A 26,944-nucleotide genomic window follows, 5' to 3' on the forward strand; every position below is an offset into this window, starting at 1 on the left:
GACAACTCTAAAATCAATGGGAAGACAGACAGGCATTTCTCTCCATGCACTGGTGTGGTGAAATTCAGGGACAAGTGGTGATCCAAGGACAGGGGCTATGGTGCTCAGCTCCACTGTTCGCCCTCTGGTGTCATGTGGTCCAACCTTCTGGCTCAGCAACAGTAGACCCTGGGGAGATGGAGGGGACTGCCCAGCCCTACTGAAGTGGAGGGGACAGGCAGCAGAGTAAAAAAGAATGCATGGGTGCTGCCACGCACTGGGGAAGAAGAACATACAGTAGAAGGAAGGGGATGTCCTTCCAGGTGTGCCCTGAAGACCCTCTGGGCTCATCAGCTTTCCCATCAGAACCACACCTGAGGGCTGGAACCAGGCCGAGCTGGGGCTGAAGTTACTGGGCTTAGGAGGAAGGTGGTAATAGGAATCCCAGCACAAGGACATGCTGAATGCTGGGCCATGTTTTCTCCCAAACACTGAGTTCTTGATGACCTAGCTCCGTCTTCCACATGGTAATCAAATCCCCAAGATCTGAAGCTGGAAGGGTGGAGGAAGGGGAGTCTGATGCCATCTAATACTGATCCATCTGAAACATCTCTATCCCCTTCTGGTCCCTCAACCCCAAAGACCTGAGGAGAGACACTAGAGATGAGCGACCCCACCATTGTTCCTTAATTGGATTAGCTGCATACACATTTCTAAAGAGAGAGTGAAGAAAGAAAAATACCGTGGGCTTTTAAAGGGGAGACCCGAGGAAGAGTGGCATTAAGGAGAGGGGAAATATGACCCCCTGGCTCCGTCCAATGCCAGGAACTGGTGGCTATGGTCTCCGGTCCTTGAGCTGACTGCGCCGGTCCGTCTAGCTGAGCATCTTGTGCCGATCGAAGACTGTCTTCCGCTGCTCCTGCACCTGCAGCTTCCACCGCTGCTGAGCGCCCTCCATGCGCTCCAGGACTGTATTTGCTCGGGGTCCTCCCAGGGAGGTGGCTGCGGCTGCCATAGAGCGAGCATCCTACAGTGGGAAAGAAGGGATTGAGCACCAAAGTGGTCTTGAGTCTTGAAAACCTGACGTGAAAAGAGTGCTCTGTGAGCAGGTCCAAGCCTTGGCTCTGCAAGACTGGGAGGCCTGGCCTCACCCAGGTTGTGGGAAGACCCTGCCTTTCCACCCACAGACCCTGACAGTGTACCTGGCTGGTGTTCATTGAGTCTGTAGGATGGCTGCTGCCCCTCTCACTGGGGCCTGGGAAAGAAAGCACTCCAGGAGTATGTTTTGTGGCCCCAGTTACTACAACACAGCTAACACAGCTAGCTCAAGTTGGGTCCCCCGCCAAAACCCCACAGGCCTGTTCCTAACTTTCGAGAGGAATGTTAAGAGTTGACCTCAAGACCTCATTTAATGCAGAGGCCTCAATGATGTAGGTTGTGTGAGAAAATGTACCAGGGTGACCCTGTGATGGTACCAGACTGAAGAATGCCCCAGGCTTTGCTTACCACTGCCCATGTGATGGCAGGAACACCCAAGGGTTAGACCTGGGGTCCCTGAGATGGCAGCCTGCCTGCTCCAGTGGGAGCAGGGGCTTGCTGAGAAGCCTGTACAGAGAAAGACTCACAGGCTCTGCTCTGATGGGTGGGACACCCAGCTCAACTTCCCTGGGAAAAAGGGGGTGTTATTGCTCAGGGGGACCTGGCAGGGATGGAAACTTGGAGCACCAGCATACCCATTCCAGAGCCTGCTCTAGCCGACTCCCTCCTTTGATAACTGAGGGTAGCTCAGCTCCTTGCCTATCTGCCTCCCCCGATTCCCCCTTCCTCCTTTGCTCAACCAGTTTCTATTGTCAAAAGCAGCATCCTTCCCTAATTACCATCCTCTGCCTCTGAAGCTCCGGAGCCCATGCATTTCCCGCAAGACCCAAACCTGATCTTTGGGGGGAATTAGAGCCAAGGGCCAGGCCCACACTCCCATGGGGATTTCCTCCCTAGCTCTCCCTGCCTCTCATCTCCTGCCACACACCTCTTAAGGGATTAGCACACCTCTCTAAGCCCAGAGCCGCCCAGTAAATGCAACTTTGCTTCTAATGCCCTGAGCTGGCACAGCTTCTGTCACCATGCAGCTGCCAGGCTGGGGAGAAGGGGGGCAATGAAGAGAGGGGTAGAGAAAGCTGAGAAGGAGCTGGTAGTTGCTGAGAGGTGGGCTGGCTAGAGGTGAGGCTGGGAGGTAGTTCATCAGCACTGCCACAGAGCTCGGAGTAAATCATCTTGTAACTCACTGCCCAAGGTTAGTGAATTAGAGAGGACCACTGACTTCTGGGAGCTCTATGTCCACAGCCCAAGGGAGGCTCTGCCAGGCAACATGAGACTCCTGCCAACGCCTTAGGGGCAGGTGCTGCAGCATCAGGCAGTGGGTGCACTGAGCTGAGTCAGGACTCAGAGGTTCTATGCCTGGGCTCCAGGGAGCCACCTGACCTTCCCAACCTCAGAATCTTCTGGGCCCGCCTCACAGAGCGAACCCATACTCTGTGCCCACAGGTCCATAGCAGGAGCTGGGCAGAAGTAGGGAAGGGCGAGCCACTTAGCAGCTGTGTGTCTCTAGTCAATTACTTTATTTCTACAAGCTTCAATTTAATCCAGACTTTCTGACTATACTGTCAGTAACCAGTTACTGTGGAGTTGATTCTGACTCATAGCGACCCTATATAACAGAGTAGAACTGCACCTCAGAGCTTTCAAGGCCGTAAAATTTTATGGAAGCAGACTGCCACATCTTTCTCCTAGACAACTGGGGGGTTCAAACTGCTGATTTTTCAGTTAGCAGCCAAGCAATTAACCACTGTGTCACCACAGATCCTTATACTGTTAGGAGAAATTACATTTTAACTATTAACCTAGTACATGTGCATACACATATGGGTGCATACAGTAAAAAGAAACAAGATTCATAAAACAATACCTAGCCTACCTTGGTATGATACATTTTGATGCTTTCCACTCTATTGCATTTCCTTAACAAAAAATATATTAGTTAATATTCACTAAACTGATTTCATCATGGGTGGTGACCCATAGTTTGAAAAACACTGGTTTAATGACTGGTAGATGGGTATGATGAGGTAAGGTAAAATAATGTGTATAAAGTCCTTAGTATACTGGCTGTCTCACAGCCAAGAAACATTCAGAAATGTTTAGTTTTCTTCTTCCCTGGGGCCAGGTATGTTTTTCCTTCTTTTCCCATGATCATGCTGACCCTCAGATATAAGAACCATGAGCCTGTCAGAGGGAGTATGTGGAGGGTGGAAGGGGGGGTGCATTGCAGAGCGTGTGGGGGCAGCAGAAACTGAAGTTCCCTGCAGGGCAAGCATGAAGATGATGCTGGCATCTCCTCCCAGACACAAGGAGTTCTGGGCTCAGGCTGAAGGACAAGGTCTTGTCCTGAAAGGCAGTGGCCTGGCTCAACAGAGCCAGAGAGAGGGGTGCCTGCCTCACTGCCTGTTCACCTGCACTGAGGGCACTTAGCTCAGGCCCTGCTGTTCCCAGAGGTCCCCCAGCACTACTCTTCCTGCTGCACCATCTGGCCGGGCTTTGGCTCTGGAATTCTAGCATAACGAAAAGATGGGTGAAAAACCAATGCCTCTGGGTGCATTGCTCTCCCCAGAGCCACAACTGTCTTTCCTGTCTCAGCCCATGGCAGTTTATGTTGTTGTTGTTGTTATGTGCCATCACGTTGGACCCGACTCATAACGACCCCTCCTTGGGTTTCTGAGGCAGTATCACTACTGAAGTAGGTTGCCCAACCTTCCTTCTGGGGAGTGGCTGGTGGGTTTGAACTGCCAGCCTTCTGGCTAGCAGTTAAGTGCCTCAGGCACTAAGCTACCAGAGCTCCTAGTTTATGTAGTAGTTACCAACAAACCCAGGTTTGAATCCTGGCCCTGACAGATATGATGCTGGGCAAGATTTCCTTCCTTGAACCTACTTCCTCATCCCTAAGATGGAGACTGGAAGAGCTGCTTCTTAATGAGACAATGAGTGTAAAGCCTTTGGCCCGCCTGGCAGACAGCAAGCACTCCATAACAGAAGCAATTACAACAATCAGAGCCGACTTCTGGGATCTGCTGGGCAGGGGAAGGGGGTGAAAAGCAGGCAGTTTGCTGCTGGGAGGAGCCACCTTTGAAAAAGTACTCCTGCTGTTACACCATCTTTCAATTCCATTCCTTCTAACCTTTCAGAGCTGAGCCAACTAAGTGCCCACAGTGCCCAGGACAAGCATGAGCCAAGCTCAGCCCCTGCTTCCCAAGACCCACTTGGGAAGCTGTTGGCCCACTAGGACTTAGCCCTCCTGGTTTTGGCAGTCAGAGCAGGTTCTTTCCCTCCCTATTCCCATCCTATTCCTTCCAAGAAGTGGTGTCCTCATGACAGGGCCTCAGGAAGGGGCAGGCTGGATGTCACCCTAGAGGGCCGCACTGGGTGCTCTGAGGCAGGCGGGGCTGCTTCTCCTCCCCCTGCACTGTATCTTGGGGAGAGTGTCTCCAGGAGGGGAAGCCAAGAGCACAGCATTAAGGGAACATGCTGAAATTTACCACATTACCACAGTATCATTTGTTTTCCCTTCATATAAAGTCTTAACAAACAGAGCCTAAGTGGGGGAAAGCTGCTTCTGAAAGGCTCCGTGTTCCCATCACTAATAGTCTGATTAAAGGTATTAAAGATTCCACATCTGTTCCAGAGATGGCCCACAGTGGGCCTGTTCCACTGCTCTGCAGTAAGAATGGCAGGCAGAGGCAGGAAAAGCACCACCATCCTTAACCCTTCTCCTCTGAGGCTGGGTCTCTGGGAAACTCAGGGAGGCAGAATGGCAGTCAGCTGGCAAGAGGTTGGGTGTCTATGGGTTCCCTGGAGGCCCTCAGTAGGACCAGACTAGCACGGCTATGACAACTGCCACTAAGCACCAGGCACTCTGCTAGCCACATTACATGGATCGGTCCCAGGTTCACCCCACTGGCATATGGGTAACATCCTTCCCATTCTGTAGATGAAGAAACTGAGTCTCCAAAAGATGAATTATCTTTTTGTCCTAGTTTGCACAGCTGTTCAGTGGCTGAGTGAGGATTTGAGCTGATGTCTGTGTGGGTCTTATCCCAGGACTCAGCAGGGTCTTTCTTTGGCTTTTTTCTCCTAAGATGGAGCCAACGTGCAAAACTAAACTAAAGTGGGCTGGTTCTTTCCCCAAGATTAGAGCGAGACAAAGCACCTGGGAAGCTCTTTTTCTTTCAGAGCGCCAAGCTAGATGGTCCTGTAAGGACCCAGATAGTCATGTGTATAAGGCTGAGTTGATAAAATGACCCCTCGAACCAGCCAGTAATGCATCAGACAGTGTTTCACTGCTATTCATAAGGTTTTCGCTGGCCAACTCTTTGAGAAGTGGATGGCCTCTTCTGAACACAAACCATCCCAGATGAAACCCACTTTAGCCCAGGCCAGAAGCACCGGGTGTGAATCAGCACTGTACTGAGACTTGACTTGATTTTCCTGATGACAAGCAGAGGGCAGAAAGAGACTCCCCACCTCAGGCGGCTCTCTCTTAACCCTCCTCCCCAATCCTGGGAGTGGAAGCGGGATTAAGCAGTCTTATCCCTCACCCAGTCACACAACTCGAAATGGCCCTAGTACAAAGCCCTTTAGACAGGTGCCACACAGCTTCCCTCAGTTTTCTAAGGGAACAACCTCAAGTTTAACCCAAACCCATCCTGCTATCACCAGATCCTACCGTCTCTCTCAGCTCCAAGGCTCTCTCCCAACACCTGCATGCTGCCACCAAACTCATCTTCCTATGACAGGTCCAATAATACCATTCCCTTGCCCAAGTGCCTTGGCTGGTGATCCAGCTACTTATAAATAAAACACTCCTGAGCATGGCCTTTTGAGCTGGCTGGAACATGCACTGCCAGCCCACCTTCTCCTGCCCTCCCCACACCCTCGGTCCTCCAGCCACACTGCTCCACCTACACTGGTCCACCTGTCCTTTCTCTAGCCTCAGGCCACCTCACTGCCAGGCCTTGGCTCATTCTGTCCCCTAGCCTGCCCTCCAATAATTTTAATGCCACTTCTGCACTAAGGCCTGATTAAAAGATCTCTTTCTTAAAAACAACAAAGATGCATAAGGTTTTCACATACATATTCACAACAAATATTGAAATAAAAGAGCAGTGGTAGAACAACAGTTAAGTGCCTGGCTGCTAACCAAAAGGTCAGCAGTTCAAACCCACCAGCTGCTCTGTAGGAGAAAAGACCTGGCAATCTGCTCCCATAAAGATGACAGCTTTGGGAACCCTATGGGGCAGCTCTACTCTGTCACATAGGGTCACTATGAGATGGAATCGACTCAATGGCACCTTACAACAACTTGTGAGGTAAGAACTATTACATCTATTTCAGATTTAAAAAACTGAACCAATAGGTGAAATATCATGGACAGAAGCAGCAGCACTGGAACTCCAACACAGGACTACCCCATTCCAAAGCCACGCCCTTCTGTTCTGTGATACATCTGGTGGATAATTTAGAAGTCTATAGACACTTCTTCTGTTTTCAGGAGAGATGAAGTCATCTGAGAGTCCTCATCAGTGATGGGGCACTGATGACAGGTTTCTGTCAGTTCCCCAGAGCTGGGGTCCTCAGCACACAATGTTACTCAGCCCCCTTCAGACAGGAAAGGGGACCATTTCTCAGTGGCCAAGTTATCTTCCCAGTCTCCACATGCTCCCATCACCATCACTCCTTGACCCCCCTCTACATCTGTCTCCCATGAGGAGCTCAGGTGTACACCCATAGTCACAGCCAATTCAGAACTTCAAGGACCCCCTTCAGAGCTCAGGGGGCCCACACTATGGTGAACAGAGACATCCAGAACCTCATAGAAACCCTTATTTCTCTCTCTTCAAAGAGGGCCAAACCTGTACATCTAAAAAAGTCCTGTTTGCCATTTCTGTCTCAGCAAACATCCTTGCTTCCTCCTTTCAAAGGGTGTCTGAGCCCAGGGATTAGGCCTAATGCCACTGGAATCCCAGGGTATGCAGCCCACAGCAATCAGGGGCCACTGAGGCTCTGCCAGTACTTTCAAAGGCAACATGACAGGCTTTCATCTCCCTCCACTGACTCTGGGGATGAGGCTGAGAGGGAGGCCCCCTTCCTCTTCCAGTCCTGTAGCCCCCAGGGCCAGGGAGTTCCTGACTATAGGAATTGGGGGGATGAAGCAAGGGGTCCCCAATTCTGCAAATGATCCTTCCAGATCCCACCTCACACTAGGTCCCAGACTCCTGGGAGATGGGGGCTGGAAGCCCCTGGAGCCTAGAGACCTTTCCTTCAAGGTCATGGGGTCACTCACACAGGCCTAGGCAAACCTTTCAAGGAACCCTGAAAGGCCATGTTCCTAAACTACTTCTTCCTAGGGTGAAAGTTAGATTCCTCCCACCACAGGGGAGGCCTTTTTTTTTTTTTTTTTCGTTTCTTTAAGGGTAACACTCTCCACACCATTAATAAACCCAGACACACAGCCACAACCCCGGCTTTATGGCTGCCTTGGGCCCTCCTCTGCCCACCCTGCAGTCCCATACTCTCCACATGCTCCTTTCCCCATCTGCACTGAGAGGGCTGGGTTAGTAGATTAGCCCTCACCATCCAGGATGAGGGCTGTGGGGTCTGTGATTATAAAGATGAGATCCTTGGGCTCTATTCACCCCCATGCACCATCCATCCTCTATTCACTCATTTTGTTCCCAACCATCCTGAGCAGGCTCTGAGAATCCCCCCCACCAGGAAACCTTCCTTCTCAGACTAACCCAAATGGAAAGAGAACTTCCCACAAACCTTTTCTATTAAAGAGGAACCTCCCAAAGCATTCAGCTCCTCACCTGACTGTGACCTTGTAAACCCTGATCTTACTGTTCCCAGCTCATTCCCCTGGTCTTGGCCCTTTGGGTCTTAAAGCTCTGACAACAGAGCTACCAAAACTGGCTGCTGGCGAGTGGATTCTCTCTCACAGCAACCTTATGAGGTCTGTGTAACTCTTAACACAATACCAGACCCCAGTCCCCGCAGGACTTCTCAGCACGCAGGAGGAAGAGAAGCCACGTGGACAGGAGAGAAACATGAGCGGCAGCACCATGAAAAGGCGTGAGTGTGAGGAGCACCTAAGCTTGGGACCCAGACAGAGTCACACTGGGTGACAGGATGAGGGGTAATGCCAAATAATGGGGCTAGAGGGCAGTCTCAGCTGAGGGCCCAGGAAGGCTGATCACACCCTTAAGGAAGTTCCTTCACCACCTTAAGGGCATCAATTGAAATCCACCTATCCCATAACAGCATTTCTGTCTGACCAGCCAGAGGCAGGTGGCTGCATAGCAGGGCAGGGAAAGAAAGAGACTGAGTACAACTTTTTGGAACATGGGGCTGAGCTGGAATCATCCATCCTTTCTCCAGGAACAGGAAATCTCTTCTCTAGCCCGTAGTCTGATAAAATCTGCACCCAGGAAATGTCTACCCTCTGATGCAGGTTCTGCCCACAGGAACCAGACAGACCAAATCAAACCCCTCCTCCCCAAAGCCAACTTCACATAGACAGGCAGCTCCGTCTAAAGAGGAAAGAGAGGGTGCGGCACACAGGTCTCTTGAGGGGGAAGAGGCCTGGGCTTTGATGCAAAGACGGCACACTGCTCTCTCCCCTCTGGCTCTGGTGCTAGGATGGCAAGAGACACAAGGCCGTGCCCAAGAGTCATGCATTCTAGGGAAATGGCACTTGGGCTGTGTAGTCATCAGGCTGCATCTCTCAATTACTCCTTCAGCCAGGCCTGCAATTACCATCTTACCCCTAATCGCTGAGGGTTTAATAGCAATGCCCCCCTCCTATAGAGCTGCTATTACTGTACATTAATAACTGGGTATTCTCTTGAACACAGACCACCCAACTGCCAGCGCCACCAGCTTCTAGGCCCCAGCCCCAATGAGGCGAGGCTCATCCTCTCTGCTCTACCTTTGGCCAAACTTATGTCAGCAAGAGGCTAGGGGCAGATTGTGACAGGTTTAGGCATGCACCTGGGTGAAGCCACACAGGCTGAGGGAACAGCCAGGCCCCTTCTCTGACCTGTCCTCATCCTCCTGCTTGCACTGGCCCAGATCCACACCACCCAGGCAACATCACACCTATACCTGGATGCTCCTTCCAGGGCTTGAAAATTTTCTAATCTATGGCTGCCAAGTGGCAGTTAGTCTACACCTGCTTACCTCTAGTGACACGAAAGTGCCTACCTGACAAGAGAACCTACCTGCTCCACCATCAAACTGCTTTGTCTACACAAAGATCCTTTTTATGTTGTTTTAAATCTCCCTCTTAACTCTCAACTTTGGGTCCTTCTGTTCCCAGCTTTATGCACCATGGGCTAAGCCTTCTCTCACAAATACCAGAAGGTGGCTATGATGCACCTCCTTGAGTTGTTTCCTTCAAGCTAAACACTTCCCAGTTCCTTCTCACTCAGGACATGGCTAAGACTCTTTCCCACTAGATGCTCCTTTGTATACACATCAGCTCACACACCACCATCACTAAGGACTTAGGAATGTCTTATCAGCAGTGAGGCTCTAGCCACAGAGCTAACCGATGCAGTCCATGCCCTCCCCAATCCTCTCAAGAGTAGAAAGTGGTAAGGAGCCCTGCCTGCCTCAGACACTACAGTCTTTGAGGCAGCCTCTCTCACTGGCATAATCTCTTGGTTATCGCTGTCTCACATGCACAGCTGGCTTCTGCTTGAATGTGTAAAGGGAAAGCTAGTGGCACGTAGTTATGATGTCACTCCTACATCAAAGGCACTCCCTTGGCCCACCTGGGGAAGTGTGCTGACTCGTTACAATGCTGCCTGAACTGAGGCACCACATCTTGCTCCTGTGCAGTGTTCTTTCCGTTCGGCCCTAGTCTGTCCCATGCCAGACCATCCCTTCTTCAGGGCATCCATGACTTTAGTATGGGCATAGATTGGAAAAGGCTGAGACTGACTGTTAACTGTGCTGAGCCTAGGTTCAAGCCCCTCAAGCCCCCCAGACTACATGAGCCTGACAAGCCCTACCAGCTGTTGGCATCCTTGGTTCCCCATCTTCCTTATCAAATAAAGCAGAAACTCCTTAATTTGACATTTGAGGCCTTTAACAATCTAGCCGAAGCCTCCTGGCCAGCACCATGTGGCACAATTCCTACGTGCTACCCTATCCTTAAAGTGCTCAACATGCCACCAGCATAATACACAGTATCTCCCACCTCGGTACCTCTACCTATCTTCTTTTATCCTACTTTTCCCTCATGGGGGCTATGCTTTGTACTGAGCAAGCACTCAACAGATGTTTCTGGAATCACGGAACAAAACAACAGACCTGCCATCTCCGGGCTCGGCACCACCCTGTCACCATGACTGAGCACCCTGGATGGTATGTGTGTCTACATGTGGCTGGGCCCTGTTGGTTCTCTTTGCCTCTGCTTAGAGATGCAGCAGACAGGAAGACATGGTTCCCCTCACTTGTGCACTGACACTAACTGGTGCCAGGTATGAGGAAAAATTCAGGGCCACCTCTTGTTTAACCTGGAAGTGCAAAGGGTAGTTCCCTGAGAAGGGAAAACCTGAGTCTGGGGGACATGTAGGACACTGAACAGGAAAGAACAAACTGGAGCATGGGAGGAGAGTGTGAGGTGGGCCACCAGATGATGCCATCCAGGGTTCTGCCTCAGGGACCCACATGCTAGGGCCCAGGACCTGTCTAAGGGCAGAGGTGTTGGCAGAGTCCTAGCACCCACGGCCCAGTCACCTCATTCTCCTCCTCATTGTGCAGCTGTTCAGTATATGCATCCGGCTTTCGAATCAGAGGGTCCACCAGCATCAGGAAGGCCATGTAGAGCAAGAGGGCGCCCACCACCGACAGGTAGATGACGATGATGACCTAAGGATGAAACCCAGCCTGTCCTGTGAACCAGCCAGGGCAAATCCATTTCCATTCTTGTGCCATTTTTGCTCACCTGGGAGTGGCTGCCCTGAGCACGGCAATGAGGGAGGGCATGGGGCTACCAGCGCTCACAGGAAAGAGGGCCAGGAATGATTTGAGGGAAAGGGAAGGGATGGGCCCCAATCCCTTATTTACTGGCTTTGTCCTAAACTTAGGGAATCCTGCAAGAAAAATTAGCTCAATGGCAGACAGAAAGACAGAAGATGATAAAGAAGTCTGATACCCCAAGAGGATCCCAGACTACCTTGCTGGGGTGGGGCAAGCAGGGTCTGACTAGGTAAGTCTATAATGAAGGTGGAAAGCAACCAGGTACCGAGAACAAGGACGAGCCAACAGGCAGAAAAGCTTGAAGGCAGAGGCCAAGTGTAATTAATCTGGGCTCACTCCTCCTCTTGAGGAGGGATGAGGTGAAAGCTTCAACTTTGAGAAGGCATGCTGGCCTGCAACAGGGGAGGGCACAGACCCACATGAAGGGCTGCACGGATGAATGGAGGCTACATCTTAAAAGTATAGACAATGCTCTGTCATCAGTTATCCTGGAAAAAGCCAGTGGTATGTCAAGTGGGCTCCGACTCACAACCACACTATGTACAATAGAAAAAAACACTACCTAGTCCTGTGCCATCCTCACAATCCTTGCTACACTTGAGCCCATCATTGCAGCCATTGTGTCAATCCATTTCGTTGAAGGTCTTCCCCTCCTTCGCTGACCCTCTATTTTACCAAGCACGATATCCTTCTCCTGGGACTGGTCCCTTCTGACATGACCAAAGTAGGTGAGACGAAGTCTAGCCATTCTCACTTCTAAGGAGCAATCTGGCTGCACTTCTTCCAGAACAGATTTGTTGGTTCTTCTGGCACTCCATGGTATTTTCATGGGAGCTCTGGTGGCATAGTGCCTAAGGCATTTGACTGCTAACCAGAAGGCTGGTGGTTCAAACCCACCAGCCACTCCTTGGAAGGAAGATTGGGCAATCTACTTCTGTAGTGATACTGCCTCTCAAACCAAGGAGGGGTCGCTATGAGTCAGATCTGACTCAACGTCAGTGAGTCAGTGAGTGATGGTATTTTCAGTACTCCTCGCTAACACCACAATTCAAAGACATGAACTCTTTTTCTTCCTCATTCATTATCCAGCTTTCACATACATATGAGGCGAGTGAAAATACCATGGCTTGGGTTAAGGTGTACTTTGGTCTTCAAAGTGCCATCTTTGCTCCTCCAATCTCTTATATACACAGAAAGACTGACAAAGTGGATTAATCTTTGTCTTACAGAAAAGAAAGATTCAATGCGGTTAATTCAATGTTTCCCAGTGTGGATGCTCTGGGCGTATTAAGTAAAACTCTCTAAGACATTTAGCATCCACAGTCCCTATAACAGCAACAATAACACACTCTAGTTATTAGAAAACAAAAGCACCCTCATTCATCTCTAATGCTCCCTAGGGTGTAGCGTATCCCTGATGGAGACTAGAGGCTAAATAATTCACCCAATGTCCAAGGCTAGTAAATGGTAGAGATGTAACACAAAGTCAGATTTGCTGACTCCATCTTAAATGCTTTTTCTTCTTCCCCAATGCCTGGCCCTTGATGCCTTCTGACACCAGGTCTGGCCCTAAATTGATGGTAAGAAGCAGTGAATGTAGGAGGGAACGATGGAACTTTTGAGTGTGCGCCCAGCTCAGTCAACAGCCAAATCCAACCAGACCAACTTTCTCCCTGGTTGGGGCATCCATGTTCATGTCTCTTAAACAGGGTGAATAATTCAGGTATTTGACCTGTACCCCAGGAAGGCAGAAGAAGTTGGTCTTCAATAGGCTGAAGTTTCAAGGGGGAGAGATATCCTCCTAGGAAGGACTAAAGGGAAATTTGAAGGATTAGGGAGTTGTATCAGATGAGGTCCCCATGCTACAAAGTCCCTTCTCTGCTACCCATGGTGAGGTGTCATCTGGCTCAGAATTTAAGGTGTCAGGTATCTGTTCCCCAAAGGGTGGAGCCCACTGGGCAAGTTCAGAGAAGGAGAAAGCAGGCTTATAGGAGGGGCTGACTCAGGTGGGATGATGAAAGGGGTTCCTTCGGTCTGCATGGCTTGACAGGGTGATGCCTGAGGGGGTGGTGGACAGACTGCTGTTTTCTTTGAAAGGCGAGAACACAGAGGAGCTGCAGGGCAGGAAAGAAACTACTGGCTCCTCAGTGCAGGCATGGAAGGAAAGCAGGGAGAATCACCTCTCAAAAGGAGAAACCTGTCAGAGGATTCTGTAAGTCTGTTTAAATTGAAGAGAACTATTTTCTGATACTGTTTCTAGACTCTTCTTCTAGACTCTGAATTCAGAAGAAAAGCAGAACTAAGGTTAAAGATTGGACTAGGAGAGAGAGAGGGAAACTAGTCTCTGCATGGCCTTTGATGGGATATGGTCAAGTCCTGCCTGGTGGCCAAGGAATAGACAAGGACCTGTTACATCCTTCCTCATTCCCCACTGGTGGTGGGCCACATCTGTCACTTCTCACCTGAATTCACCCAAATGATCACTGAGAACAAAAGGTTCAAGGGACAAATGAAAGGGACCATTGTGATGCCCTCATGCCCAGATCCCAGCACCAAGCCCCTGCTCTAGTCTACAAATTTCTGAAGCTTTTCCAGAGGAGTTTAATATCACATTGGAAGTTTAGATAAGCTCTAGGAAGGCAGGCACTGTTTCTGTTTTGCTCACCTCTCCACTCCCCAACATCCTGCACAAAATAATGCCAAAAGGTATTTGATGAATGAATGGAAGAGGAGAGAGAAGGGAAAAAACTAGAAAGAATGAGAAGAAGAAAAGATGATTCAACCATCTCTCCCAGGGCTCTTGTCTCTCCCTATAATAGGAGCCACTGGAACGATGTCAGAGAAGAGAGTTGGGTCCAAGGGGGTGGGAAGGGGGTCCCTATGTCAGCAACTAAGCCAGCCTAGAAGCCAGTCCCACAGCCACCTAGGAAGTTCCAGAATAAAGCAAAGGACTGTGGGTATAGAATACCCAGGGACCAAGGAGGAGAGAGGCAGTGATGGTATGGGTGGACTCCCAAAGGGGCCCTCCTCCCAGAACCCCAGGGGCAGCATTACCTTGATGGTGGTGGTGCTGCGCTCCTCATACTTGCACTCACACAGCAGGCAGTAGGCCTCCACATCGTGCCCAGGCACCGGCATGGGATCCACCACGTGCAGGCAGTTGCTGCAACAAAGGACAGACAGGACCATGGGCGTGGGCCATGCGAGGGTCTTAAAACATCAAAGCCAGGAAAGTTGGAAGCCTGGGAAGATAAGAGGCAGGGGTTGGGCAAAGGCAAAGGGTGTTCCCTGAGAGGGGAGGTTTATAAGGGACTCAGCTGGCAGCACTCATTCCTCAACCTACTGTCTCACAGTCCTGGCCCTCTGCCCATCAGAACTAGCGCTCCAAATGTACCAGTAATGCCAGTACCATAAATGTCAACAATCCCCAAAGTTCTGTTCTCAGCTGCCTTCTTGGTTCATGCTATGTTCTCCCTGGGTGGGCTCATCTACTCCTCACTTATGGACTGCTGCCTGACATTTCACATTTACAACAATAAAAAAATCTACTATTTGACTATTTTGCACATTAACAATGTACATCTGGCAGTCATGAATGCAGAGGTGCAAGGTGGGAGTAACACTGGCTGTGACTGTTATATGTCAACTTGATTGGGCCGTGATTCTCAGTGGTTTGGCAGTAATGTAATGATGTAGTCATCCTCCATTTTGTGATCTGATGTGGTCATCCCTCCATTTTTGCGTAATGCCTATTTTTGCACAATGATGTGGTCTTTGGAACTTAACCATGTCGCTAAGTTAGGAGTGGGTATGTTCCAAACGTTTCAACTCAAAAGCTATTGAGTCTTAGATAAGAATCTCCACTCAGGATCTCTCCACACCCACCCCTCCCCATCTTTTGCCCCCAACTCCCCAGCACTGCCCAATAGCTTCTTGATCTGTGTTCCCAACCGCAGAGAACACATCCACCACCCACTCCACTGACCACATCAAGAACCTGGGAGTCATCTTTGAAACTGCCTTTTCCCTCGTTTTTGAATCCACCAAATGCCACTGACTTTATCTCCTTAAAAAGGTTTAAAAGTCATCCTCGTTATTTTCTCTCACACTGTTGTGTCTTAGCTGAGGCCCTCCTCATTTTTTCCTTGGACAACTGACCCAGCCACCCTACTGCTCGTACCACCTCTAGTCTGGCCCTAATCTAACACTATCCTCACACTGCAGCAAAGTCATCTTATTGAGAAGAAACTCGGTGTCAACACCTCCATAGCCTCCAGAATGATGGCCTATTGGTACAGGCTGGCACACTGACCCTGCTCACCTCAGCCCTGCCTATCTGTCCACCTGCATCTCCACCACCCATCACCCAGTCACCATCCTCCATCTATGTTCCCTGAATGAACCATGCTCCCTACCTCGACACGCCCAACACCCTCTGTCAGGAACACATGGCTCTGTTGGTCACCCACTCATCTCTGTGCATCCTCAACATTCAACTGAGTCTCACCTCTCCTCTCAACAGGCCCCATGCTCATCTCTACCACACTGCATTGCAGTCACATCTTTATGCCAGCTCCCCAGTAGGTGGTGAGTTCCTTGAGGACAGGGGCTATGTCTTAGTCATTGCTACATTCCCAGTGCCTGGCAGTGCTTGAGACAGCAGGCTCAGTAAAGAAGTGACTATCCAATGAGTTACATGCACTATCCTGAGTAAGATGGGCTAAAGTTTATAGGCCCCACATTTAAAAAGAGGGAAACTGAGGCTCAGGAAGACAAAATGGCACAGCAGTGGAAGCCAGGACCCAAATCCAGATCCTTGGCCTCAACATCTTCACATCTCTCAGCCTAAGTGAGGCTGTGCTTAGCTCTTAACTCAGCCCTCTCATTCCTAGCCTCCTCAGATCAGCATGTTCCCAACCTGTTTGGTTTATATACCACATTTGTTATTGTTGTTATATGCTGTCGAGTTGAACCCGACTCATAGCGACCCCTCCTTGGGTTTCTGAGGCAGTATCACTATGGAAGTAGATTGCCCCATCTTCCTTCCGAGGAGTGGCTGGTGGGTTTGAACCGCCAGCCTTCTGGTTAGCAGTCAAGTGCCTTAGCCACTATGCTACCAGAGCTCCCATATACCACATGGAGTAAGCAAAAGACCCCATAGAATAATGCACTTTTATTTTCACCAGTGGGGAAAAAAAAAATAAAAAAAAGCCACTCAGTGGTTCACAAAGGTGACAATCATCACTACGGCATGAACAACTAGGCCTCCCCCTGCCCCAGCTCTGCCACTAAGTATCTGGTGTTCAGGGCTTGTCTTCTCCTCTGTAAGATGTAGGAGTTGGACCAGATGACCTTCAAAGCCTATCCAGTGTTGACAGAGCCAAATAGTTCTCTGGGGTTTCTCTCAGATTGCCCCTGAAAACAATCAGATCTGTTCTTCTGCGCCCCGCCCGCACCCCCCCCCCCGAGTCCTTCTAGACTTGGGCTGGTCTTTGGTATCAAAGGTGTGCAGTGTAAAGATCAAGTGTTGACATAAGCTTGGAATGGCCCTAAAAAGCTTATGTGGCACAGAAACCAGTAGCAGTTGCTGCTGAGTTTACAGAAGCAGACTGCAACATCTTCTTCCTGGGGAGTGGCTGGTGGGTTTGGTTAGCAGCCAACTGCTTAACCACCATGCCACCTGGTGACCCCATGTATCAGACAGAACTTTGCTCTATAGGGTTGTCAATGGTCGATTTTTCAGAAGTAGATTGCCAGACCTTCTTCTCAGGTGTCTCCCAGTGGATATTATCTCCAACTTTTCAGTTAGCATCTGAGTGTATTAACCTTTGCACCACCCAGGGACTCTAGTATGTGGCATATCTGAGGATCTCTGACAATCTCAGTTCCACATTTAGATGTGTGAAGTCTTCCCGTGGTAGTAATGCAGCCCTTTCAGATGTTGCACACTGCCTCCTCTTGGAGGGACTGACAGACAAGGCCAGATTCACTTGTGGCCCTTGGTCATCTTTCCTGACCAAAGGGAACGTGACTTTCCTTTTTCTAGCAAGTCTCCTCAAGCCTCCTGGGGACTAGATTCTTCCCTTTCCTTAGCCACACAAGGTCCTGGGTTTGGAAGATCTCTCTGGTGCTGCAGTGGGATCTGAAGACTTCTCACAAGGGCGTGGTAGGGTGTCAGGGGCAGCTGAGAGGAACCCGACCCAAGGATTCTTCAAATCGGGACCCTGTTACTCAGGGGAACAGGCTGAGAGGTAAGGGCAATGGCAAAAATGGACCTGTGATACTTCTGCCTAAGGCTCTCTTGGGAATCAGGGAAACCTTAACCAAGTTCTTGCCCTCCTAAGTCTTTCCTTTTGTCCTTTTGGGGATCAGTGATACCAAGACTGGTCAGGGGAAATTAAGGGGAGACAGCAAAGGAGAAAGATAAGCTAGGTTTAATTCCTGCTCTTCTACTTATATTGTGATTGTAGGTATGTTATTTAACCTCCTTGGGTCTCAGTTTTCTCATTTGTAAATGGAGGTAGAACTAGATGAGCATCTTGCAGACTATGCTCTTTTGGGTACCCCAGCAACTACAGTGCAGGAAGATGGAGGTGATGAGGAAGGACCTGAAAGGGTTTGTCTCTCTTCAGCCAGAGCAACTTGGATTTTATGTTTTTCTTATTTTGTCTCCAAAAAAAGATTGGAGAAAGGACCAATTTTTTCTTTTTAAGTTTAAAAGCCACTGAACTAGCCAATATTTTACATTCCTTCCTGCTCTGGGATTCTCTTAACACATCTCTTTGCCAGACCCACTCATGGGGCAAACTTGTTGGGGTTTCTGACCTTTTATAGGCATGTGGTTATAAGCTTTCAACACCAGATGGCAAAAGACCAGCAACCCAGAAACATAAATAAAATGGCTTGGCCATTAAATCTGAAGACTGCAGCTTACACAGGTCTCGCTTAACCATGTACAGCCTAAGGGAAGGGGGCAAGTGTTTTCTCATCAGGAACCAATGCCACACCAGAGTAAAACTGTGGCAGAGACATGAAAACACAACCACACTGGTCTCCTCCTCTGGCCCTAATCCCACAGAGCTAAGATCACAAGTCAAGGCTTCATCACCACTACTAAGTGTTCCCACTCCTAAGAGGTTCCAGGCAAGCACTTTCAGGTTCCCAGACAAGGACAGTGTTGCCGGGTCCTCGAGTCCTAGTCTTACCTCCTAGCCTCAGTTTCCACCCACCACCACTCTTAATGGAACTGTCTTAAGGTTCCTGGTTTAAGACCATTCACCATGCAATCTCCTAAATCTGATCTTAATGGGAAGAAAGAGATTAAGTACAGACTGAGACATCCAGACAGAAGGACTCCTTCCTCTATGGGCATCCAAACTCAAGTTTTTGGGCACTCAATAATCCCAGGACAGAGGTAAACCAGTTAACATCAAGTCGGTTCCAACTCATGGTGACTCCATGTATATCAGAGTAGAACCATGCTCCACAGGGTTTTCAATGGCTGATTTTCTGGAAGCAGATCACCAGATCTTTCTTTCGAGGTACTTCTGGGTAGACTTGAACCTCTAACCTTTTGTTTAGCAGCCAAGCATGTTAACAGTATGTACCATCCAGGAGAGAGATCCACAAACCAAACCTACTGCTGCTGAGTCAATTTCAACTCACAGAGACCCTAGAGGACAGAGAATTGCCCCATAGATTTCAAAGGCTGTAATGTTTACAGAAGCAGACTGCAACATCTTATTCCTGTGGAGTGGCTGGTGGGTTTCAACTGCTCACCTTTTGATCAGCAGCCAAGTGCACCACTGCACCACCAGGGCTCCTTAGGAGATGTTGCTGTTGCTGTTATTGTTAGGTGTCTTCAAGTCAGATCTGACTCACAGTGATCCTATGTACAACAGAACGAAACACTGCCTAGTCCTGTGACATCCTCACAATCTTTGCTATGCTTGAGCCCATCATCACAGCCACTATGTCAATCCATCTTCTTGAGGCTCTTTTGCTGACCTTCTACTTTACCCAACATGATATTCTTCTCCAGAGACCAGTCCCTTCTGACAACATGACCAAAGTATGAGAGCGAAGTCTGGCCATCCTCACTTCTAAGGAGCATTTCAGTTGTGCTTCCTCCAAGATATACTTGTTCATTCTTCTAGCAGTCCATGGTTGTGGTAGTTCAGTATGTGTGTCAACCTGGCTGGGCCTGGTTGAGTGGCTGGGCAGCTGGTGGTAGTTAATCCCCACAAGGAGACTGGCAATCAACTCCATGGTGGGATCTACCACAAGCAGCTGAGTAGCTGCCTTTGGGATGTAGTCTTCTTCCTGTATATAAGGAGAAGCTTTGAGAATGGTCTCTAGCCTATGGCACGCTTGGACCCAGCATGTGGCCATGTTATTACTCAGCAGCTTGCTATGCTCTGCTGACCTTGGGACTTACAATGGACTTAAGTTAATGGCCTCCTCTGTGATTTGGTAACATTGGGACTATGCCTTTTTACTTGTCAACCTTGGAGCTTCTCAGCCTCAGCAGCTAACAGCTGTCTGAGTCAAGAAATGCCTTTAGCTCCAGTGGGCCGGGAGCAGGAGGCAGAGCTGGACCCCAAGGCTGAGGGGCTTTCACCCAGCCCCTAGAGTCTGGCACTTTGAACTAGGACTTAAAGCCTTCAAATTGTAAGAATAAACTCCTGTTTGTTAAGACCATCCCATTTGTGGTATGATTCCTGTCAGAGAAGCACTAGGTAACCAGAACAATGATACATTCAATATTCCTTGCCAACACCACAATCATGTGCATCAATCCTTTTTTGATTTTCCTTATTCATTGTCCAGCTCTCACATGCATATGAGGCTACTGAAACTGCCATGGCTTGGGTCAGGCACACTTTAGTCTTCAAGGTGACATCTTTGCTCTTTAAAGAGACCTTTTGCAGCAGATTTACCCAATGTAATACGCGTTTGATTTGGTGACTGCTGCTTCCATGGGCATCAATTGTGGATCCAAGTAAAATGAAATCCTTGACAAAACCAATCTTTTCTCCACTTAACAAGATGTTGCTTATTGGTCCAGCTGTGAGGATTTTTGTTTTATGTTGAGGTGTGATCCATACTAAAGGCAGTAGTCTTTGATCTTCATCAGTAAGTGCTTCAAGTCTCCTTGACTTTCAGTAAGCAAGGTTGTGTCATGTGCATATGGCAGAGTGATCATGAGTCTTCCTTCAATCCTGATGCCATGTTCTTCTTCATATAGTGCAGCTTCTGGGATTATTTGCTCAGCACACTGATTGAGCAAGTATGGTGAAAGGATATAACACTGACACACACCTTTTCTGATTTTAAACCACTCAGTATCCCCTTGTTCTGTTCCAACAACTGCCCCTTGGTCTATGCACAGGTTCCTCAAGAACACAAGTGTTCTGGAATTCCCATTCTTTGCAATGTTATCCATAATTTATTATGATCCACACAGTCAAATGCCTTTCCATAGTCAATAAAATACAGGTAAATATCTTTCCGGTATTCACTGTTTTCAGCAAAGATCCATCTGACATCATCAATGCTATTCCTTGTTCCATGTGCTCTTCTGAATCCAGCTTGCATTTCTGGAAGTTGCCTGTCAATATACTGCTACAACCATTTTTTAATTATCTTCAGCAAAATTTTACTTGCATGTGATATTAATGACATTGTTCAATAATGTCCACATTCTGTCGGATCACCTTTCTTTGGAATATACAAATATGAATCTCTTCCAGTCAGTTGGCCAGGTAGCTTGTCTTCCAAATTTCTTGGCATAAAGAGGTGACTACCTCCTGTGCTGCATCCATTTGTTGAATGCTTAGAAGTAGGAGAAAGCACTACTAAAATCTACTGATGCTCACACAAGAAACATGGGATGTAGCCTTGTTCTCTGGTGTGGGACTAAGATAGTCCATTAATTTATTTGCTGATGCTACTTGATCCATAACTACAAGATGCAAGGGGGTCAGGGGGGCTGCTTCCAGAATGTCATGTCTTACGACTTTTGTGAATCCTATCAGGATGGGCAGAAGTAGACAGGTATAATGTCTAGTGCTGCAGAAAAGTCCAAGTTTTCCAGGCAAAGTCTAGCAATGACTATGTGGGCTCTGGTAAGGCATGATACTACTACCATTAGTACTATCAGCTACTATTTATAAGGCACTTACTATGTACCAGGTATTGCACCAAGTGCTATACATTGTATCTAAGTTGCCAAACAATCAACAAGTGGCAAAATTAGATGTGAAGCCAGATAGGCTGGACCCAGATTGCCTCTCAGAAAGTCACACTCACACCGTATCAAATTGGGAATCTAGCTAGTTCCATAGTTTCCAAATGCTACTTGGACCCACCACTTCCCATGGACTCTCATCTTCCGTAGCTGCCAGCCCTTCTCACGGTCTTTGTCAGTCATCATCTGTTCCAAAGCCCTCTCTTCTCAAGGGTATCTCTAGTTCCTTAAACAATTACTCTAGGTCAACATGTCGAAACTTCCCCCTTACAAGCCTGGTCTCCCTTCTCTAAGTCAAATCTTACTTATTTCTCCTTCTTTTAAAGTAAGGCATCCAGAAATGAATTAAGACTTCAGTGCTGTTGTAGTGAGGTTCCATCGAGTTGATTCTGACTCCTAGTGAACCTATGTACAACAGAACAAAACACTGTGCAGTCCTGCACCATCCTCACAATTATTGCTGTGCCTGAGCCCATTATCGCAGCCACTGTGCAAATCCATCTCATTGAGGGTCTTCCCCTTTTTCGCTGACCCTCTACTTTACCAAACATGATGTCTTTCTCCAAGGACTGGTTCCTCCTGATAATATGACCAAAGTATATGAGACACAGTCTCACCATCCTTGCTTTTAAGAAGAATTCTGGCTGTACTTCTTCCAAGACAGTCTTCAGTAATACGATTTTATTTCTCTCTAGGGTTCAGTCTCTGCAATTATAAAACCAGACCATTTACCGTCCCATTTACCTTACAAGGATGTTGAGAGACTGGCATAAAACAACACATGTAAGAGGACTTTGAAAAAGTATTGCACATTCTATAGTGTGTGGGCATAACAGTTACCTCTCCCAACTTCTCCCCTACCATTGTACATAAATCAGTAAAGACTCAAATTAAAAAAAAAAATAATAAAAACTCACTCTTCCGACCAGGAACCCCTTAGCTGGAATTCATGACATCTGGGTCCTGTTTCCAAAAGGCTGTGTATCTATGGACAAACTATTCCTTTCTCAGGCTCTCTATAGGAATGGAAGAGCAACCTTATCCTCCGTGGGCTCCAAGGCCCTAGTAAACACCCATAACCTCAGCTTGGTATAGCAGCCATAAGCCAGCCCATGCAATGCCTTACCAATCCTTCTGTGACACATTCTGGTTATAAATGTGCCCACTGATGTTTCTATATGGTGGACAGATACATTTGCACCGAATATCTTCAGAACTCTGGAAGAGAAAACACAGATCAAATAGGCAATAACTGGCATGCCTGAGTCCATCATCACAGCTACTGTGCAAATCCATCTCACTGAGGGTCTTCCTCTTTTTTTGTTGACCCTCTACTTTACCAAGCGTGATATCCTTCTCCAGGGATTGGTCCCTCCTAATAACATGACCAAAGTAGGTGAGATGACACCTGGCCATCCTTGCTTAAGGAGAATTCTGGCTGTACTTCTGAGACAGACTTCAGTTCTACCAAGGCTCCCAATTGTTAGCTCCCCACTCTGTATATATGCCATTGATCTTTTCCCAACCTCGTTGAGGTTCAGCAAGCAGTAACTTCAGTAGGAAAGATGCTATATCACAGGGCCTTCAAGACAGAAACTGTCTAGGTGGCAAATGAGACTCACAGAAAGCTATCCAGAACAGGTACTCCCTAAACGGGGTGCTTGGGACCCTCTATCCTGGGTCCTGCAATTATTTCTGCCCACCACTCGCCCCCATTCCATGTCCAACTTCCTAGGCTAAGACTGGGGGAAGGAAAAGGCCAGGGGTAAGTAAGGAAAAGCATGTGTCTCCATGGGCATATTCAAATAACCTCCCTGAAAGTTTTCTCCTTCTGGAATGGATAAGAGACAGCATCATAATTGTTATCAATCCAATTAGGAATCCCCCAAGGGAATGCAAACAAACCCTCAGACTCAACTTTATTTCAAAAACTCCAAATCTCAGATCCCATGGACCACCCAGATCCAGCTCTTAGTATGTAAACCTTTAAAGATTGGAAGTTAACTCAGGAGTCCCAGAATTTGGTTGGTTCCCTTTAGTAACAGAAACTTCCATCTGTATAGAGCTTTACCTTACAGGGTATTTTTATATTATTATGTAATTTGATTCCTCCGAAGCAGAGTAGTGCATATTACGTTATTGTTAGTTGCTGTCAAGTGGATTCTGACTCCTGGTCAACTCCTGGTGACTCTATGTCTGCAGAGTGTAACTGCTCCATATGGTTTTCAAAGCTGTAAACTTTTAGAAGCACATTGCTAGGCCCATCTTCTCAGGTACCTCTGGGTGGGTTCAAACCGCCAGCCAACCTTTCAGCCAGCAATTGAGTCACCCAAGGACTCCCATAGATATTATAACCACCACCATTTTACACAACAGCAAAGGAAAATATGGAGAACCAACTTCCCCAACACAAACTTCCTTGATGGAATTCCACCACCAGTCTGTCTGATCCATGATCCAGCACCAGGGCTCTGTGCATTAAAGTGGCTGCAGATCTCTCCCCACCACACTCCCACTGGATCTACCTTAGGGAGGCCTGTAGCCCTGCACTTGAGTTAACACTTCCCCAAAAGTATGGCCATAGGGTAAGGGAGGGGCAGGGTTTGAACAGCTACCTCTGGGGAAGCCCCGTACACAGGATGGTCATGCACTAAGTACTCACCTTGCTGGCTTGAGCTGGTAGTACCAGCAAACAACCCATCACGACCGCGAAAAATAGGATCTTCATGCTTACTCAGGTTTACTGGGCCACTTAAGACGGTACACCTGGAAGAGACAAACAGAGCTGTGAAAGAGGAAAGCACACCATAGTCAGCGGCTGGGCCTCTTAACTCTCTGGCCCCGGACATGGAAACGGGGTTTAGGGCTGGGCTCCAGGATTCCAGGGCCTCTAGAGCCCCATCGCCAAATACTGTTTTCCCTCTCCCCCAAGTCTCCGCCTTTCCACTGCCCACCTGGTGCGGCCAGCAAAGGGAGCCTCCAGGATTCCGGGCTTCCAGAAGACACTGCCTCCCCAGGCCTAGAGTTGGTCCAGCAAGGCCCGACTCCGACCCTCTCACAACGCTTCCCACCGCCCTCCGCCATCTCCACCTCTGCCCGCCCTGGCAGCTCCTCCCCATTGAGGCCCGACGGGAACTTTGGATGCAGAGCCTTGGGAGCCCTAGATTCAAGGGCAAACCACAGTGCCCACCGCACCCAGAGGTCTTCGGCAGAGTTAGGACCCCCCAGGAGGCCCCGTAAGCCCCTGCACTACCAGCCCCAACACCCCAGCCATGTACCTCCGAGCCCGGCAGCAGCCGCACACGACCTACGAGACCCCTCCCTCTTCCGGCTTCTATTGGTTGCTAGAGCAGCCGCTCATTGTAACTCCGCTGTCCCGAAGGCAATAAGTCCCACCTTCGCCAAGTCTTGGGGCCCGCGCAAGGGAGAGGGAGACAATTCTCAAACTCGACCAAATAAGAAAAGGAACTTCAGCTTTCTGAACTAGAAACGGGGAAGAGTTTTGCCTTTAGGACCTGCAAAACCCCTACCGCAATATTTCGGGGAGGGGCTAATCCTGTTCGTCTTGATGTTTTAAAGAGAAAACACTTTATAAACTGTAAGATTGTAACAACAACAATAATGATAAAAAACAGATTAAAAGGCTTTGTCCTCATCACAACTTGGAAATGATTTCATAATTTATAAATTGTTCAATTATTCGCACCTTTGCTGCAGCAGACATTACCCGGGTGTCACCCCTGCGCCCCGCCCCATCTTCTCAATCCCGCCCCCACCCCAGAAAGAGGCGGAACCAACGTTAGCAATGAAGTGAGTAGTGGTGGCACCACAGTCTTGTCTCTCTGATTCTGGACCTGGCAAATCGGGGCAAGAAGTCCAAGGCCAGGGCCCCGGGCTGTTGAGGAACAGATGTGAACTTCATGCCAGCTGTCATCTGACCCAACAACCCCAGACCAGGAGTAAGGACACCTGGGCTTTGGTCCAGGCTCTGCCGCTAGGCCACTGTGCTACCTTGGAAAACACATGTCCCCCCTCTGGCCCTCAGTTTCCTCACGTGTAAAAGGAGTTCGTTGGATACTAAGGTCTCCTTCAGCTTTGATATTTTGGGATTCCCGAGGAGTGGATTAACCCATTGCCATCCAATTGATTCTGACTCATACTGAACCTATAGAATAGACCCCAAATAGAACTGCCCCTAGGGTTTCGAAGGCCATAATCTTTTGTTTTTTTAATTTTTTTTTTTTGTGATTTGGGTGAAAATTTACAGAGCAAGTTCACTTTCCATACAGTAGCTCACATACACTTTGTCTCATGACATTGAATACAATTTACCACAATACAGCAGCTCCCCTCCCACTTCCCCTCATAGTTACCTCTTCCCTGTGTCCTTCCCTCCCATGCACTCCTGCCCCCTGAGCTGTCTCCCTGTACATAGACAGCCCTTCTATTCTCCCATGATTGATCTCTCCAAGGAGTGTATCTACCTAGTGTAAATGTTCAGCTCATATGCTGTGGTAGTTATGTTTGTGTGTCAACTTGGCTGGGCCTGGTTGAGTGGCTGGGCAGCTGGTAGTTACTCCCCATGATGAGATTGGCAATCAGCTCCATGGTGAGATCTACCACAAGCTGTTGAGTAGCTGCCTTTGGAATGTGGTCTGCTTCCTGTATTTAAGGAGAAGCCTTGGTAATGGTCTCTAGCCTATGGCACGCTTGTAGCATGTCATTGCTCAGCAGCCTGCTATGCTCTGCCAGCCTTGGGACTTAAAATGGACTTAAGTTAATGGCTTGCCGTGTGGTTTGGTAACATCGGGCCTGTGCCTTTTTACTTGTCAACCTTGGGGCTTCTCAGCCTCAGCAGCCAGCAGCTGTCTGAGTGAAGAAATGCCTCTCGCTCCAGTGGGCCGGGAACAAGAGGAACCGAAAGGGTGAGGGGCTTTCACCCAGCCCCTAGAGCCTGGCACTTTGCACTTGGACTTACACTCCAAATTGTAAGAATAAACTCCTGTTTATTAAGGCCATCCCATTTGTGGTATATTCCTGTCAGAGTGGCACTAGGTAACCAGAACATAAGCCAAGGCCATAATCTTTAAAGAAGCAGACTACCACATCTTTCTCCCACAAAGTGGCTGAGGGGTTGGAACCACTGACCAGATTTTTCAATTAACAGTTGAGTTCTTGACAATTGTGCCACCAGAGTTCCTTGAGGAATGGGTTAATGAAGTCCAAATTGAGATTGGACATCTGAACCAGAATATGGGCTACTTCCAAATGGAGTTAAGCCCCTCCCAAGTATTGTGCACTATGATAAGCACTGTGTCTGGAGGTAGTTGAGTTTGTGTTTTTCTGTGCTGTTTATGTCTTAATTATCTTTATATCCTTATCATTTGGCAGAACTGCCCTAAACTTGGTGGGTGCTCAGGAAATGGCTGCTGAATTGAATTAGGTAGAATTAAATAAAATCTAGTGTCAGGGAGGGGGCAGGAGGCAAAAAGGTGTAATAGAAAGCTTCTGGGCTTTGGAGCTAGAACCAGGGTACAAATCTCAGCTCCTCACTCCTGATGTTGTTGTTGTTAAGTGCCGTCGAGTCATTTCTGACTCATAGCGACCCCATCACAGCAGAAC

At 48.5% G+C, this 26,944-nt stretch overlaps 1 protein-coding gene across 1 annotated transcript; it reads right to left on the reverse strand.

The window, feature by feature from the left end:
• Positions 1-853: 853 nt before the first annotated feature.
• TMEM9 (transmembrane protein 9) lies at positions 854-24,050 on the reverse strand. The gene is made up of 5 exons (XM_007941107.2): positions 23,985-24,050; positions 22,449-22,540; positions 14,128-14,236; positions 10,831-10,962; positions 854-1,006 (listed from the first exon to the last, which is right to left on the reverse strand). Exons 1-5 carry the CDS (start codon positions 24,048-24,050, stop codon positions 854-856), a joined length of 552 nt encoding a protein of 183 aa, XP_007939298.1.
• Positions 24,051-26,944: the final 2,894 nt, after the last annotated feature.

The sequence above is a fragment of the Orycteropus afer genome, unplaced genomic scaffold (assembly GCF_000298275.1).
Source record: "Orycteropus afer afer isolate SDZICR_OR568_19922 unplaced genomic scaffold, OryAfe1.0 scaffold00075, whole genome shotgun sequence".
NCBI lineage: Eukaryota > Metazoa > Chordata > Mammalia > Tubulidentata > Orycteropodidae > Orycteropus > Orycteropus afer.